Source organism: Hylobates moloch, unplaced genomic scaffold (genome assembly GCF_009828535.3).
Source record: "Hylobates moloch isolate HMO894 unplaced genomic scaffold, HMol_V3 SCAFFOLD_3, whole genome shotgun sequence".
Classification (NCBI taxonomy): domain Eukaryota; kingdom Metazoa; phylum Chordata; class Mammalia; order Primates; family Hylobatidae; genus Hylobates; species Hylobates moloch.
The window spans coordinates 16,087,373-16,105,655 of NW_026652278.1; the positions used below are offsets into that span (position 1 = coordinate 16,087,373).

Here is an 18,283-nt window from a genome sequence, read left to right on the forward strand (position 1 = left end):
AAAAACGGAGGGGGTTGCTGAATTTATCCTCTTCCAGAAAATAGCACTAAAACAAATACGTCTCTATTAACATAGTATAATTTCATAAAATAAAGGGCATGCTAACACCATTATCCAGAGCATTATCTCCTAATTTAAGTATCAAATGCAGTCAAGTGTGGCTTAACAACAGATATAGTTGTGAATCTTTAGGCAGTTTCATCATTGTGCGAACATCAGAGTGTCCTTACACAAACCTAGATAGGAAACCCTACTACATACCTGGGCCATATGGTATAGCCTATTGTTCCTAAGCTACAAATCTGTACAGCATGTTACTGTACTGAATACTGTAGGCAACCATAACACAATCGTAAGTATCTGTGTATCAAAACATCTGTAAACATAGAAATGGCATAGTAAAAATACAGTATTAATATAATCCTATGGGGCCACCGTCCTATAGGCAGTCTGTCGTTAACAAAAACATCCTTCTATGGTGCATGACTGCATATTTGACTTTACAAAAACTCAGGATATTTTGATTTCTAAATAATGTTTGAAATATTTAAATATTTCTAAATAACATGCTTAACACTGTGCTTGGCACATGGTCAGTTCTCTGTATTATTATCATTAGTGTTTAATCAATGTTGGTCATGTTTCACAGAAGGGAGAATACTTTTATCTTCCCAAAAGGTTTGCTGAGCTCTTTCATGGATTTGAAGTGTGTCCCTAACGGGTCAAGTTTTGCTGGGGAATGCAATGACTGACTCTGTAAAACAAACAGAAGATTTAAGATTCTCACAGGTATTTTGAGGAGTGCAGAAGTGAGAGGAGGAGAGAAAAGAAAGGAGTCTGCAAGATGAAGACTGAGGACTCATTCCCATGAAGACCATAAACTTTCCTTGTTGAGGAGGGAGGTGGGTGAAGAATATTTTGCAACTCGGGATGGATCAGTATACAGTTTGAGGGTTTTATATCTCAGGAATGTGAATAACTTCTCTTTCATGCCACCTTACTTCCAGGTTCTGTAACATTTATAATATGCAATGTGCATGAATGTTATGAATAGGTTTATGGTGGAAATCATAGAAGGGTCTACATTTCTCATTTGAGTTGAAACAGTGTAGACCCCAGAGATCCACCCAGAAGCAGAGGCCAGGAACCAGAGAACAGAAGTTGCTAAGATCTCCGAAAAATCTCAGCCATGGTTTCAGCATGGTTCCTCAGCAGACACCTATCTTATGTCTTCATAGTAATGGAAGGCATTCTGGTTTCACATCTAGGCATGATTAGGTAAGGCGTGATAGGCCTGGTTTCAAAGTTCTGTACCTGTCGCAGCTGGGTCAGATCTGTTCTTGTGTTAGAATCACCTACAGTTAAGAGAATCTTTGGCTTGGAGGTTTTCTTGTGTGTTTTTTTTTTTTTTTTGAGACAGGGTCTTGCTCTGTCGCCCAGGCTAGGGAGCAATGGCGTGATCCTGGCTCACTGCAACCCCCGCCTCCTGGGTTCAAGTGATTCTCCTGCCTCAGCCTCCTGAGTAGCTGGGACTACAGGCATGCACCACCACGCCCGGTTAATTTTTGTATTTTTAGTAGAGATGGGTTTCACCATGTTGGCCAGGCTGGTCTCGATCTCTTGACCTCGTGATCTGCCCACCTCGGCCTCCCAAAGTGCTGGGATTACAGGCGTGAGCCACCGCGCCCGGCCGGCTTGAAGGTTTTCAAGGGCTAGAGAGGAGCCCTGCCCTGGCTCCTTAGGTACAGCCAGAATCGGCCTTTAAGGTATGGGATATCTGACTCCTGCAAGACTGGAACTCCACGTGCTTGGAGGGATAAGCATTTATGATGTAACCACTAAGTAGTCAGAGAGCAGCAGGAGTAACGCTGTTGCTGGGCAACCTGGCTTAGCTCCGTGGCTTTGGTTAAGGTGCTACTCTATGCAAAATTCCTTGCCGTCTTCCCTAATCTGCCTCCCCAATTCTCTCTTCCTGAACATCAGGGAACCCACCGGCCTGCTTACAACTGAAGCAGTTTCTGTGTTAGGGCAGAGAGTAGTGACCAAGACCTTAGGGTTTAGTGTTAGATAAACCAGGCTCTACTCTGCGGCCCCACGCAACCTCCCCACGCTCTCTGCACCAGTGTTGGCATCTGTCAAGTGGGTGGGGGCTCACAGTGAATAACTGCCTCACAGATGGACTACCGGCTTAACCAGAGACTGACGGCGGGTCGCATATTAATCTTCCACTCACTTGGCAAACTCGTTTCACTCTGCATCTCTCCTCTCGGCTGTCCTTTCAACTTCCTCCTCCCTGAAATTTCGAAGATCCACCTCGGTGGGAAAGTCATTCCGCGTGGCGCGCCCTTTCCCTGCGTCCCTCCTTCCCAGGGCCCACCCTCCGCGGACGCAGAGCGTCTGCCGGGGGGACGGCCGGTCCGCGATGGCGGCCTCTGAGGCAGTCGGTCCCTTCTCGCCGTGGGCTTGGGAAGCGTCCGAAAGGCCCGCTCGGATCGTCTGCGGTGCTGCCCGCAGGGAAAGCGCCGCCGCCAGCCAGGCTGTCACGGGCGCGAGTGGAAGAAGCACACCGCAGGATGAGCGACGCCGCTGCGGAGGTAACCGCGGGGACTGCGGCCAGAGACGGGGGATGGGCGCAGCAGAGGATAAAGGGATGGCCGGCATCCGGAACGCGTCAGGCCCGCTCCGCCGGACCTCCTTATCCTCCAGCCCGCCTCCCCAGCAGTCCTCCCAGATCCTGACTGCAGCTCCAGAAGTGACGGCCACGTGGGTGGCGGCGCGCGCCGCGGAGACTGGAATGTTGGCGCGGGGGGAAGAGGTTAGAAGGGCCGCAGAGAGGTAAAGGAGCGCCCGCGTCCGCGCGCCCGGGCGCCGACTCCTGGGCGACGCCGCCGGAGCGAGCACGCCTCTGACGTCACGCGCTGCTCGTCCAATGAGCGGAGGCCTGAGGGAGGCGCCGGTCCTGGCCCCGCCGCCGCCGCCGCCACACCGGCCCTTCGGGAACGTCTGAGGAGGCGCGGGCCGCTGCGGGCTCGGGCGCCGCACCGCGCCGGCCCGAGCCTCTGGACGAGGCCCACGGTGCTCGCCCCGACCCAGCCGCCCGATGTCCTCAAGATGGAGGCAGCGGGGGCGGCGGCGTGAAGAAAGCGGCGCTGTGGGCGCGGGAGTAGGGGCCCGGGCGGAGGCGGTGGCGGGATGGGGCTGTTGCTCATGATCCTGGCGTCGGCCGTGCTGGGTTCCTTCCTCACGCTTCTCGCCCAGTTCCTCCTGCTGTACCGCAGACAGCCCGAGCCGCCGGCGGACGAGGCCGCCCGCGCGGGCGAGGGCTTCCGCTACATCAAGCCAGTGCCGGGCCTGCTCCTAAGGGAGTACCTTTATGGCGGCGGCCGGGATGAGGAGCCCTCCGGAGCGGCCCCTGAGGGCGGCGCGACCCCCACCGCTGCCCCCGAGACCCCCGCCCCGCCGACGTGGGAGACTTGCTACTTCCTCAACGCCACCATTCTATTCCTGTTCCGGGAGTTGCGGGACACCGCGCTGACCCGCCGCTGGGTCACCAAGAAGATCAAGGTGGAGTTCGAGGAGCTGCTGCAGACCAAGACGGCCGGGCGCCTCCTGGAGGGGCTGAGCCTGCGGGACGTGTTCCTGGGCGAGACGGTGCCCTTCATCAAGACCATCCGGCTCGTCCGGCCCGTCGTGCCCTCGGCCACCGGGGAGCCCGACGGCCCTGAAGGGGAGGCGCTGCCCGCCGCCTGCCCCGAGGAGCTGGCCTTCGAGGCGGAGGTGGAGTACAACGGGGGCTTCCACTTGGCCATCGACGTGGACCTGGTCTTCGGCAAGTCCGCCTACTTGTTTGTCAAGCTGTCCCGCGTGGTGGGGAGGCTGCGCTTGGTCTTCACGCGCGTGCCCTTCACCCACTGGTTCTTCTCCTTCGTGGAGGACCCGCTGATCGACTTCGAGGTGCGCTCCCAGTTTGAAGGGCGGCCCATGCCCCAGCTCACCTCCATCATCGTCAACCAGCTCAAGAAGATCATCAAGCGCAAGCACACCCTGCCGAATTACAAGATCAGGTGAGCTGGAGGTCGGGGAGGGGGCCTGGCTGCCGGGAACCCGGGCCTGGGCGGGACACTGCTGGCTGCGTGGATTGGGAAGGGCAAAGGCTCATTTCTGTCCTGGCGCCTGCTTCTGGGGTCTTCCCAACCCTGGACAGGGCCCCAGATCAAGGCGAGTCGTGAACACTTGCTTTGCTTCCGAACGGCATTGATAGGAGCTAGAAACCTTTTCCCGTGTTCATGGGGACTCAAGGTGCTGTCAAGGAGGGCAGAATCGTCTCCTTTTATAAGCAGCATATTGGAAATGGAAGGGAAGCCTACCCTAATCCCCAGGAGTCGCTTCTGGGACTGTTGAGAAACTCTCTCTCTATGTGGTTGCTGCATTGAGGGCAGCCGCGTCACTGGCTTTGCAGCATCACCTTGGCCGCTTTGAGAAATTGTTCCTGGACACGGTACACGCGTGAAGGGTGTGCTTATAGCCCAGGTCTGTGCTAATTTGACATTGCAAGCCACTTTTGCTTTGATGGTTTGACACCTTCCAAGGCAGAGGTGGTAGCTCTTGCAAAGGAATACTTTTGTGGGTTTTTTCTGTTTGTTTTTGTTTTTGAGACAGTCTTGCTCTGTCTCCCAGGCTGGAGTGCAGTGGCGCGATCTCGGCTCTCTGCAACCTCTGCCTCCCGGGTTCGAGTGATTCTCCTGCCTCAGCCTCCCAAGTAGCTGGGGTTACAGGCATATAGCACCACGCCCAGCTAATTTTTTTTTTTTTTTTTTGTATTTTTTTGTAGAGACGGGGTTTCACCGTATTGGCCAGGCTGGTTTCGAACTCCTGACCTCAAGTAATCCACCCGCCTCGGCCTCCCAAAGTGTTAGGATTACAGGAGTGGACCACCGCGCCCGGCCCAGGAATACTTTCCACAGCAGATGGGAAAGGAGTTGGGAGCCTGTACATAGTGTCCTTTACATTTTGTATTAATGTCATTTGCCCATTTTGGGTAGATTGTGGAACACAGATCCAGACTCTGCCCATCAAGCATTTACTCTCTGTGACTGTAAGTTCTTCTCTCAAGGGACCTGAAGTCACTGTACAAATTGTATTTTAATGTTAGGTAGTGATTTTAATTTTGTTTAAGCCTTCCAGCATCTGATGGCTCAAATTTTGTAGTATACAGTTTTGAGTAGTATATAAATTTTGTTTTAATATTGTAGGAGTGGAAGGGGAAAGACATTTTTAGGGCTAGAGGTGGAGTGGAAGGTGCTATTTCTTTTGTAAAAAGCTGAATTTTTAACTTCTCTTTCTGTCCTCCTTTAATTTTGTATTCGCTAAGACATTTGAGCCTTTAAAATTTTGCCCTTTACTATAAAATTATGTCAGTCTTGTATTTTGCGTACCTAATTTTACTTGCCTTTTAGTGGAAGTTGCCTATTTCTGGATCACTAATTTTCTACCTGTGTCAATTTTCAGGAGCAAGATAATCCAGAAATATTTTGGGTTTGGAATGGATTATTGACTTGTGTATGTGGCAGATGTACCTTACCAATTATGTTTTGTTTAGGCTAACAGCACAGAGTGACAGCTTAAAATTTGGGTGGCAGGAGAAATTTACTTTGTAATGGAAATATTTCCATAGATTTGCGGAGGGTGGTGAACTGGTTGTTCACTGTGTTTGATTTCCGGTTCTGTGAAGTAGAACATACTTTATGAAGCTTACTTTTAACCTCTGGGAATATCAGTGACTAAATTATAACTCGGTTCTAGTGTTTAAGCAGTGAGAGATGTTTATTTATAGCAGTGTGTTGCCAAAAAAGTCATGAGAAAAAGTTGCTAGAGATTTTGGTATTCTATCACAACTTCAATTGTGATGTTTTCTGGTAGCCTTCAGTTAATACAATTTGACTAGATTATTATTTTGAAATTTGTAGAATAACCAATGACAGTGAGGTTACATATCATTTTGAGATTTTTTTTTTAATGTAGACTTGGAATTTAGGTAAATCTGAAGTAAGTTATGAATAAGTTATGGAGGCATTGAGAAGTTTATTTGAAAAACTATGATCTGTATCATTGAATAACATAACCATTTAAAAGTATGGCAAAATTGCTTTTCACTTATATCTGAAGGGATTTTTTTTAAAAACACAGCATGAATTTGGTTATGATATTTCAACTTCTAAACGTGAAGCATTAAATGATCATTTCCAGAAGTATACATATCTGTGCTATTTATACTAGATGGCATCTCAATGTTCAGTCAGCTGCACAGAGCATATCACTCAATCTGTAAATGTTTATTGTACACCTGCCATATGCTTATCCTTGTTGTAGGTGCTGGGATTTCAGTACTGAACAATACTTGAACTCAGCCCTCAAGAAGCTTAGAGTCTAGTGAGAATTGAATTAGCTATACTTAGTAATTTTTTTGTGTTTTTTGTTTGTTGAGACAGGATTTTGTTCGGTTGCCCAGAGCTGGAGTACAGTGGCAGGATCATGGCTCACAGCAGCTTCGACCTCCTGGGCTCAAGCAGTCCTCCCATCTCAACCTTCCAAGTAGTTAGGACCACAGGTGTGCGCCACCACACCTGGCTAATTTAAAAAAAATTTTTTTGTAGAGATGGGTGTTGCTTTGTTGCCCAGGCTAGCCTGGAACTCCTGGGTTCATTCAAGTGATCCTCCCACCTCAGCCTCCCAAAGTGCTGGGATTACAGATGTGAGCCACCTTGCCCAACCCTTTGTAAGATTTAAACTAGAGTGGGATTGATGGGGTTGAAGTAGCCAGGAAGCCGGTTTTAGCTTAGTAGAAGAAAATAACAAGTATGGCGATGAAAAGGGCTGCCCCAGCAAGTGATGACTTCTTGTCTGTGTAGCTGTTCTGTCCAGTGTTTTAAACTGGTGATGGGCCAGGTGCAGTGGTTCACGCCTGTGATCCCAGCACTTTGCCAGGCCAAGATAGGCGGATTACTTGAGGTCAGGAGTGTGAGACCAGCCTGGCCAACCTGATGAAACCCCGTCTCTAGTAAAAATGCAAAAATTAGCTGGGCGTGGTGGCGGGCACCTGTAATCCCAGCTACTCTGGAGGCTGAGGCAGGAGAATGGCTTGTACCTGGGAGGCAGAGGTTGCAGCGAGCCGATATCGCACCACTGCACTCCAGCCTGAGCGACAGAGTGAGACTCCGTCTCCAAAATAAATAAGTAAATAAATAAATAAACAAACTGGTGATGATGTGGGACTGATTCAAGTTTCAGATAAGAATGAATTACAGTACATCTAAGATATAGCATACTTCTCACAGGGAAAATTAAACTAGCTAGTGTTCATCTTTTTTTACAGATGAGGAAATGGAGCTCAGAGTAGTTAAATAATTTGCTTAAAGTCACACAGCTTTCAAGTGGCAAAACGCAGCTCTGATAAGGCCAGGCCACCTTTAAACACACACACACACACACACACACACACACACACACAATGTTGTTCTTAAGTGATTTATTTTTTAAAGCATGCCGTCGATATGATAAATATGTGGGATATCTTTCCAAACTAACCTAGAACTCTTGAGAAGAGTATGACTATAAAGCTGATTTTTTTTTTCTTAAATTGGTCATTTTAGAGGATCCTTTTAAAAGTAAATCATGAAGCTGAATCTTTGGGTACTGTCCCACATGGCATTTCCTTTTTAATTGAGCAGAATTGTGTTTCCAAATAGAAGAGACAGCTTTCACCACGTTGGCCAGGCTGGTTTCGAACTCCTGACTTCAGGCAGTCTGCCCCCCTCGGCCTCCCAAAGTGCTGGGGTTACATGTGTGAGCCACTGTGTCCAGCCTAGTTTATTATTTTTTAGCTATCTAATCTTCTTAGTAGAGCTAAAGCAGTAAAGAGAATTGTATGGAGTCTTAGGATCCTTTGGCATTTGTAATCATTACATAACAGAAATATCTTGCCAGTTAACATTGTTGTTGTTACTTCTTTCTCCCTTTATTTATTTTGCCTTTTTCGTGTTGCTAAAGTGAATCAGCCTCTCTGGACTGCCAGTTCGTGATGTTTCACCTAGAGATGCTAAGTTGCTCAAGTGGTTGCTTTCTAAGGACCCAGCTGACTGACATTTCATTTTACCCAAGTTAACAAACTTACAATGTTTGTAAAACATTTTATTTTACAAAATGAATTATAATATGTAGACAATATGTTTACAGATTTATTCAAGTTAGGAATTTCATTCATCCACCTCAATGTTAATTGTTTTGATTTTTTAATTAAAATACTTTAGTATATTATAATAGCAATTTTTTTTTAAATGAACCTCAGAATCCATCCTCAAGGGAGAAAGATTACCACTAATGTTCTTTTACTACGTGGATAATTCAACTTCAACATGAAGTCTGAGTAATAGTCTCTGGGTAGGGAGCTGTGTTTAGGGTTTAGGAGTCAAATATTTGAGATTCTTACTGATGCTTCTGTTCCTGGAGTATTATTGTATACAGACAAGCAGATTCAGTTTGCAGGTGCTTTTTATTTGGCCTGCACTATTTAAAAAATGGAAAATTCTGTGTATTTTGAATTTGTGGCTTCTGTTAGGAAAAATTGGAGTATCTTATAGCACCAGTTCTGCATTTCTCAGAGCAACAACAGGATGGAGAGATGGACTGTAGTAGCAGCTTTGGGGTTGAAACTCGGTGTGTAAGCTCCTAGGTGGAGTTTATAGTCCCCCCCTTATTTGCTGTGCTTAACTGATGTACTTGCCTGGCTTGGAGTTATATGAATTTGAGACCCTTCCTGGAGGAGTAAATAGGGAGCATTACTGTTGCTAATTAGTGAAAATGGGAAGACTTAATAGCTGGAGTGGAGAGGGAAGGTGATCATTTTTATCCTTCTTTTAATTACATTTTTGAAGGGACTGTCATAGAGCAATTTTATTTTTTAAAAGACATTGTTGGCCAGGTGCAGTGGCTCACTCCTGTAATCCCAGCACTTTGGGAGGGCAAGGCAGGCGGATCACTTGAGGTCAGGAGTTTGAGACCAGCCTGGCCAACATGGCGAAACCCCATCTCTACTAAAAATACAAAAATTAGCTGGGAATGGTGGCACATGCCTGTAATTCCAGTTACTCAGGAGGCTGAGGCAGGAGAATCGCTTGAACCTGAGAGGCAGAGATTGCTGCAAGCTGAGATCACACCACTGCACTCCAGCCTGGGCAACAGAGCAAGACTCTATCTCAAAAAGTAAAAATAAATAAATAAATAAAAGACATTGTCAGGCCTGGCATGGTGGCTCATGCCTGTAATCTCAGCACTTTGGGAGGCCAAGGTGGGTGGATCACTTGAGGTCAGGAGTTCGAGACCAGCCTGGTCAACATGGTGAAACCCCGCTTCTACTAAAAATGGCACGCGCCTGCAGTCCTAGCTGCCGGGGATGCTGAGGCATGAGAATTGCGTGAACCCAGGAGGCAGAGGTTGCAGTGAGCCAAGATCGCGCCACTGCATTCCAGATTGAGAGTGTCTCAAAAAAAAAAAAACAACAACAACATTGCCAATATAATGTTGAATTTTAAAAAGTCACTCTGCCAGAAAAAAAAAAAAATGCCTTGAAATGCAATCCATTTTTCTACTATGTAGTGATGGTAAGTAGATAGCGGCTCCTTTTTGTTTGAGTTTGGTGGATAGTTTGCTTTAGTGGAATGGGTCATTAAAAACTATGTAAGCATTTACTTCACTGATCTCCGAAAAGGGGGGCATCAACTTATTGACAGTGTATTTGAATTTAATGAGTTGAGTAATCCATATCTCAAAATCTTTCAAAGTAAATTCACAGAAAACTGACAAAATCATTTGTAAAGTCAAGTGTAATATGTTGTATTTATTTACTTTTTCATACTTTTTTCCTTTCTATTACATTGGAAAATATTTTAAAATAGCTTGATGGTTATAATAATGATAATTTTACTTACTAATGTTGATATGAAATCTAACCTTTAATATTTGGGGAGAATAGACAATGACATTGTGCATTACTCTAGCTATGCTGGAATAATCTTGTAATAGCTAATTTTTAACCTATTGTGCTTTTTCTTGTACTGTTTCTCATATCTCTATATCTCTTGTCATATCTCTGTATAAGTTGAATTGCAAGATCATTGTCTTAGAGATGAATAATTATGTCATTTAAAAAATAGTCATTGATTTTCAGTAAGTGCTTAGTGCATACTACCTAGTGTGGTGGTGGGTATAGTAAACGTGATAAAAATGGTTATAAACTAGTTCATGCTCTTACAGGGTTAGTCTTTCTAGGGAAAACAAAGAACACGTAAAGCTTATTTTAGTGGCATTGGAAATATTTAAGCCCTTCAGTTTTGTGAGAAACTGGAACAGGAGAGATCAATATCTCTGCTCTGCTAAGGCAAACACCTGATTGCTGTGGTACTGTATATAATGCATTGTGACCTTAGCTTTTTTTTTTTTTTTTTTCTCTCGTTGCCCAGGCTGGAGTGCAGGTGCATGATCTTGGCTCACTGCAACCTCCGCCTCTCAGGTTCAAGTAGTTCTTCTGCCTCAGCCTCGCACAGGCGTGTGCCACAATGCCCAGCTAATTTTTTTATTTTTAGTAGAGATGGGGTTTTGCCATGTTGGGCAGGCTGGTCTTGAACTTCTGACTTCGGGTGCTCTGCCTGCCTCGGCCTCCCAGAGTGCTGGGATTACAGGTGTGAGCCACTGCATTAGCTTTCTTAGCACACCTAAGTGTACTCCACCTAAATACCCAGTTTAGTGCTGATTTTACTTCTTGCACATTGGATTTCCTCGAGCTGCTTTGAATTATTTTAATTTCAGCTTTTAAAACACTTTAGATGGAGAATAATGTATTGATACAGTACATCTTTGCTCTAGAAATTTGTTTTATTCATTGAGGGGAGAATAGTCATTTTGAGGAGGCTATAGTGTTTTTTGTTTTTTGTTTTTGAGACGGAGTCTCACTCTTGCCCAGGCTGGAGTGCAGTGGTGCAATATTGTCTCACTGCAACCTCCACCTCCCGGGTTCAAGCAGTTCTCCTGCCTCAGCCTCCCAAGTAGCTAAGATTGTAGGTGTATGCCACCACACCCGGCTAATTTTCGTATATTTAGTACAGACAGGGTTTCACCATGTTGGCCAGGCTGGTCTCCAACTCCTGGATTCTAGTGATCCCCCCGCCTCAGCCTTGCAAAATGCTGGGATTACAGGAGTGATTCACGCCGTGCCGGGAGGCTGTAAATTCAAATCAGTAATGTACAGATCCATTGGCTATCCCAAAAAGCCATAGTTTCTTCCTGGAAATAGCCAAAGCAGATCATTATAAAGTAGATTGTGTTGAAGGAGCATGTCTGATCAAACACTAAACGTTGACTTACAAGTATTACTAACAGTCTATCATATGAGCAGGGTGGGGCTAATAAAACACTGTTTGCTAAGTATTCATTAGGCACTGTGTGGGCATTTCCATGCAGTTGCAATCTCAATAGTTAAAACTCCTATGTGGGAGAGGTTGGTATCTCAGTTTTACAGATGTGGAAATATGAGATTTACAGAGGATTAGTGACATAAAGTCCTAAATTTAAAAGGTCCTAGACTTCCAGAGCTCATGCTCTATTATTTCTTCAGAGATAAACCAACTGTTACTCTAAACCAGGGGTCTGCAAACTAGCTGCTGTTAGGCCCCTGCATTAAGAATGGTTTTTACATTCTTAAACTTTATGTTTGAAGTTGTTAAAAGAAGTACTGGTGGTGGTGGTGGTGGTGGTGGTAATGGTGGTGACAGTGGTGGTAGTGGTGGTGGTGGTGGTGGTAGTGACAGACCTTATGTACCCACAAATACTATCTGGCCTTTTACAGAAAAGATTCACTGATCCCTGCTCTAAACTTAAAAAAAAAAAACCCTAAAAATACACCCCTCCCCAAACTGTTACAATGTTTACCAAAAAAAGAAGCTATATATGTGTACGTTGAAAGTACTTTTAAATCTTTGAGGGTCTTGTCCTTTGGAAACCTGCAGAAAATTTCTGCAGAAAACGAATTTTCTGCATAAAAATATTTCATTTAATTTCATAGTTCCCTTGAAGCTTTTTTAGGGTCCTTAGACTCCAGGTTGAAAAATAAACACAGACAGAGGTATACAACTTTGCTACCATAAACATAACTAAAACTAACATGCTAAAATCAATATTAACCACTTCATTATTTTGCTTACCTTCTTAAAATGTGTAAGGATTCATATGGCTCAGCCGTTTCTAAAAATGCTGGAGGAGGGGGTAATCCCTCTCTCTATCCTATGAAGTGTATCATGTCTTTCATTCTTTTTTTTTCCTCTTAAGATTCCTTATAGCAGGCTGAGGCACTCTAGATCAATAGTTCAATAAGAATATATGAAATTTCAAGTTAGAGTTCTTATCACTAAATACCTTGTTTAAAAGTTGAATACTGACTCAACATTTCTTCCCATGATATTCTCTGTTTTCTCAGAACAGTGTCACCAGGAAACAAGTATTATTAAATGACTTTGTTCTTATCTCAGAGTCATAGGACATACTGACACTTTTTTGGCATGACATCAGAGCACATCACACTTAATTGGAAAGTTTTAAAGCCAACTACCTGGTCATTAGTAGGTGTTTTACAGAGTAGTTTCAAAATCTCTCTTGCCAAATTGCTAAGACTGGCATAAAACTGTACACTTCCTGTATTTGTACTAGGGAAAAATGTGATATGCATGTTAATTATTTACCTTTAGATGAGTAGTACTAATTTTACTAGATATATATCAGATATTTTCTAGGTGACACATTACATTCTTTTCCCTTTCAAATGAGTGACAAACTCACTTAAAAAATTCAAGCTGTTAGAAAATATGTAGTATCAAAGTGAAAATCTTCTGTAATATCTTTTCTTAAAACTGTTGTTAAATTTGGGGACTATTCCATATTTTTCTAAATGTATTATAATTTGTTATAAATTTATAAAGGCAGGATCATACTCAATACTTCATTGTTAGCATCTTTTTATTTAAAACTTACTATATCTTGGGTTTTCTATATATACCTACTTCATTTGTTCTAACAGATGCTTATAATTACATTGACCGTTAGTACCGTAAGTTAACCAATTCCTTGTTAATTTTTCAGTTTCTCACTAATATAAATAATGGCACCATAAACATCCTTCTACCTGTATCTCTGTGTACATGGTAGATTTTGTTGGTTTTTTTTTATTTTGGGGGGTGGGGTTGGCCATTTTTTTTGGCATATATTTGTATAGTATTGAGGAGCATGAAGAAGTTAAAAATCTCCTCTCCATTTTGATTTCATCCCCTGATATACCCATGTTAAGTTTGAGGTCTAAACCTAACTGTATGCTCATGCATACATATACAAGCCTCTTATATATATTGAGGAGGTGCCCCTCTCTCTTCCTCTTACCTTCTTCCCTCTCCCTCCCTCCTGCCCCCACTTTCACTCCCTCCTTCCTTCTGCCCTTAGTAAAATGAGAGTATGATATGAATGTGACCCTGCAAATTATTTTGTGAAGTGTAACATGGATATCTCTTCAGATAATATGTATAAATCCAACTCATTTACTGCTTTTCTCTACTCTCAGCCATTCTCTCTGCCTCAGACCTTATCTTTCATCACTACTTCTCACTTAATCTGTTCATGCCTCCTTGCTGTTCTCATACGCCAGGCATGCTCCCACCACAGAGCCTTTGCTATTCCTTCTTCTGGAGTGTTTTTCCCACAGATAGCCAAAGAGCTCACTCCAACATTTTTTAGGTCCCTGTTAAATATCACCTTTCAACATATTATGTTAAAAAAAAAAAAAAAGTGGGTTAGCCCTTTAAATGCTGGAATTTTTCTTTGCTCAAACTTCTTATGGAAATATAATATGTGTGTGTGTGTGTCTGTCTGTGTGCATATAGAAACTGTCCCACTCCTAAATGTACAGTGATGAATTTTCACAGAGTGAACTGAAACATGTATCTGAGTGCTGTGGTTTTGGTTTCTTTTTTATTTGTTTATTTATTTTTTATTTTATTATTATTATACTTTAAGTTTTAGGGTACATGTGCAGAATGTGCAGGTTTGTTACATATGTATACATGTGCCATGTTGGTGTGCTGCACCCATTAACTCGTCATTTACCCCCCACCCCACAACAGTCCCCGGAGTGTGATGTTCCCCTTCCTGTGTCCATGTGTTCTCATTGTTCAGTTCCCACCTAGGAGTGAGAATCCAGTAGCACATCGAAAAGCTTATCCACCATGATCAAGTGGGCTTCATCCCTGGGATGCAAGGCTGGTTCAACATACCCAAATCAATAAGTGTAATCCAGCATATAAACAGAACCAAAGACAAAAACCATATGGTTATCTCAACAGATGCAGAAAAGGCCTTTGACAAAATTCAACAACCTTCATGCTAAAAACTCAGTAAATTAGGTATTGATGGGACGTATCTCAAAATAATGAGAGCTGTCTATGACAAATCCACAGCCAATATCATACTGAATGGGCAAAAACTGGAAGTATTCCTTTTGAAAACTGGCATAAGACAGGGATGCCCTCTCTCACCACTCCTATTCAACATAGTGTTGGAAGTTCTGGCCAGGGCAATGAGGCAGGAGAAGGAAATAAAGGGTATTCAATTAGGAAAAGAGGAAGTCAAATTGTCCCTGTTAGCAGATGACATGATTGTATATCTAGAAAACCCCATTGTCTCAGCCCAAAATCTCCTTAAGCTGATAAGCAACTTAAGCAGAGTCTCAGGATACAAAATCAATGTACAAAAATCACAAGCATTCTTACACACCAATAACAGACAAACAGCCAAATCATGAGTGAACTCCCATTCACAATCGCTTCAAAGAGAATAAAATACCTAGGAATCCAACTTACAAGGGATGTGAAGGACCTCTTCAAGGAGAACTACAAACCACTGCTCAATAAAATAAAAGAGGATACAAACAAATGGAAGAACATTCCATGCTCATGGGTAGGAAGAATCAATATCATGAAAATGGCCATACTGCCCAAGGTAATTTATAGATTCAATGCCATCCCCATCAAGCTACTGATGACTTTCTTCACAAAATTGGAAAAAACTACTTTAAAGTTCATATGGAACCAAAAAAGAGCCCGCATCACCAAGTCAATCCTAAGCCAAAAGAACAAAGCTGGAGGCAACACGCTACCTGACTTCAAACTATACTACAAGGCTGCAGTAACCAAAACAGCATGGTACTGGTACCAAAACAGAGATATAGATTTTGGTTTCTTAAACATAATTTATGGAACATAACATTTTTTATGGTTAAACATTGTCATTGTAAACACAGGCTGATGACATGTAACCCAATACTGTTGTGAAATCAGTATTGAAGGAGAGTGCCTTCTTTTTAGACAGATACACAGACACACACACACTCTCACACACACACACACACACACACACACACCCATAAATTATGTTGATTGTGGTCTCCAGCAGTTAACCATGTTGAATTCAAGGTCTGTCCAGGCACCATACTGACACAGTATCCTTCTCTCATTCCCACACACAAACAAAATACTAAACACAGATGTGTTTGCAACTTTCTCTGACACTCCAGAAGACTTGATTTTTAATTCACATTTTTAGAAAGGTCAATATTGATAAACTGTAGATTATACTTTTCTTGGATTGATATAGAATAACAATCAAACTTGCTTTTACTAGTCTGGTATATAATTGCCAATTTTCATGAAATCAGAATGCTTTAGAACACATTTCTCTTTATTCTCTAATCAGCACATCGAGTATTTATGCCTGTGAATTCTTCATGTATTGTAGGGAGAATGGAGCTGATGATATGGTGGGTGGGGTACTGAATGTCTGGGCTTTGATTTGCATAACTTTGATAGAAAAGCTAGAAAATTTTTCACTTCCCAGCGTTAATAGTTCTTGTTGGTATGTACTTAAAAACAAAAATGCTTGAATAGCATAGTAAAAATATCCTCATTGGGTTTATTCTTTTGTATTACGTACCTATTATGTATACTTAAGTCATTGATAAGGTACCAGTTAAATAGATACTTGCAACCTAACTACTTTTTAGAAATGGTGTTTCTTCTAGGATGAACTCTATAATATCCTACCTGTGTAATCTACAGTTATAAGTAACTATTGTTTTTTGCTGTGAAATCTTAAGTAATAGTGATAGGGAGATACAATTTCTATTTAGTAGCTGGCTACAAGAATCTCTATTTTGAAAAATGACTGTTCTGTTCTCAGATACAACTTTCATGGAGACATCAATATCTTCTGAATAGTGCATCTGGTGTTTCTGTTGTATGCTAATTTTTTGTCCTTTTTACACAATCGTCTTTCATACATACTGGATTATACTAACACTTATTACTAAGGATGTGGTTGCTGACTATACGGTCTTACTACCTTAGTCATTTTGTCATGCAAATAAATAATTCAAAGCTTTTTGTTCTCTGAAACCTGCTGTGGCTGAAATAAAAGCCATTCTGTTATAGCAAATTTCATTTGTATGGTAATTATTTTTATAATGCACTGAAAATCTTATTTTGTTTTCACCATTCCTAAGTATAATATTATTTTCTGTAAAATTTAGGACAGGTGATATCTGATGTATTTCAGTATTTGGAAATCTTTTTCATTCTTAATGTTTAACTCTTTGGATTTTAATCAGGACCAGAATGGCAAACTCTTGCCATGGAAAGAATTTAACTAAATATTTATAGTAAAATATGTGTCCTTTTGTTTACTAATGCTGGAGTGGTAGGTAGTACAAACTAAATTTACTTCAGATATTTTGAGATTAATGAAATGTAAAGAGAAAATTCTTGACAGTCTTAGTCTGTAAAATAAAGTCAATGAATACAGTATATCTAAATTATAGCCCATCTTAGGTAAATTGCTTACTTAAAGTGAATAAATTATCTACTTAAAATATTTGAGTAAGTTGCTTACTCAAAATATTTGAACTTCTTAATACTACAGAGTTAGGATTTGGACTCCATAATTCTGAGAATCATGCCACTCAACAAGCATTGATTGAACCAGACTCTTAGTAATAATTGTTAGAGTCTAGAGGATATCTGTGCTCTTATGATTTCTCTTGAAAGTAACTTGGCCTCTTGCCCTGAAACAGTAGGATTAGAAGATGAGGAATTCCTGTTCTGTTTCTGGAATTACTACTGATTTGTTGGTTTAGTATATCCTTGGACAAGTCATGCAACTTGTTATTTTTGAGACTAAATTAAATGAAAAATCTGAAGTTTTAAACGTTCTTAGAGAAAATAATTATGTAAATGTAAGATGACATTATTTATTATTCACTTTGCTGTTATTTCTGCAGGCTGCATCTTATCCTGGCATAGGTTTAATGTAGGGATTTCTCTCAAATAAGTATATACAAACTGTTTATCCGATAAATATTTTCCTTTAGTAAGTTCTAACTTGAGTTAGGTACTTACAAACTAACAGATGCAGAGATACAGATAGTATTAAAATCATTTATGTACTTTAGAAGATGTTTTACTTTTATTTGGATAGGGAAAAATTAGGAGAAAGCTGGACAGTTATAACCTTAAAACATAATCATCCCTCAGTATCCATGGGGGATTGGTCCCAGGACCCTCCCCATTCCACCAGGATACCAAAATCCACAGATGCTCAAGTCCCTGATATAAAATGGCATAGTATTTGCATATAACCTAAGCATATCCACCTGTATACTTTAAATCATCTCTAGATTACTTATAATGCCTAATACAATGTAAATGCTATATAAATAGTTCTTATACTGTATTGTTTAGTGAATAATAATAAGAACAAAAGATTTGTACATCAAGTTCTGTACAGTCGCAATAGTCTTTTTTTAAAATCTGGGGTTGAATCCAAGGATGCAGAACCCATAGACGTGGAGGAGTGACTATGTTAACTTCTCCTTATTTGTCTTGTTCAGATTTTTTGTTGTCCCTTAATATTTGGAAAGGAATTTTTGTCTGTTTGATACATCTGACTAGCTAAAGAAGACCAGATTTCTGTTTCATAAACTTCATTGTTCGTATCTTTACCGTAGTAGGGAGGTGGTAATTTTGCTTTAAAGCATTTTCTCTTTCAGTCCACAAGACTTCAGAAGAGATTCAGTTTATTTAGTAAATATTTAACACCATCTTTGTCCAGAGTGCACAAGACTTCAGAAGAGATTCAGTTTATT

At 41.9% G+C, this 18,283-nt stretch overlaps 1 protein-coding gene across 2 annotated transcripts in view; it reads left to right on the forward strand.

Moving 5' to 3' along the window:
- Positions 1-2,962: 2,962 nt before the first annotated feature.
- The window catches only part of PDZD8 (PDZ domain containing 8), a 100,832-nt gene continuing 85,511 nt past the window's right edge, over positions 2,963-18,283 (forward strand). For both annotated transcript variants that reach the window (XM_032176730.2, XM_032176739.2), the window contains exon 1: positions 2,963-4,064. In XM_032176730.2, the coding sequence (XP_032032621.1) occupies positions 3,193-4,064 (872 nt within the window). In that variant the 5' untranslated portion in view covers positions 2,963-3,192. The remainder of the gene's footprint in view (positions 4,065-18,283) is intronic.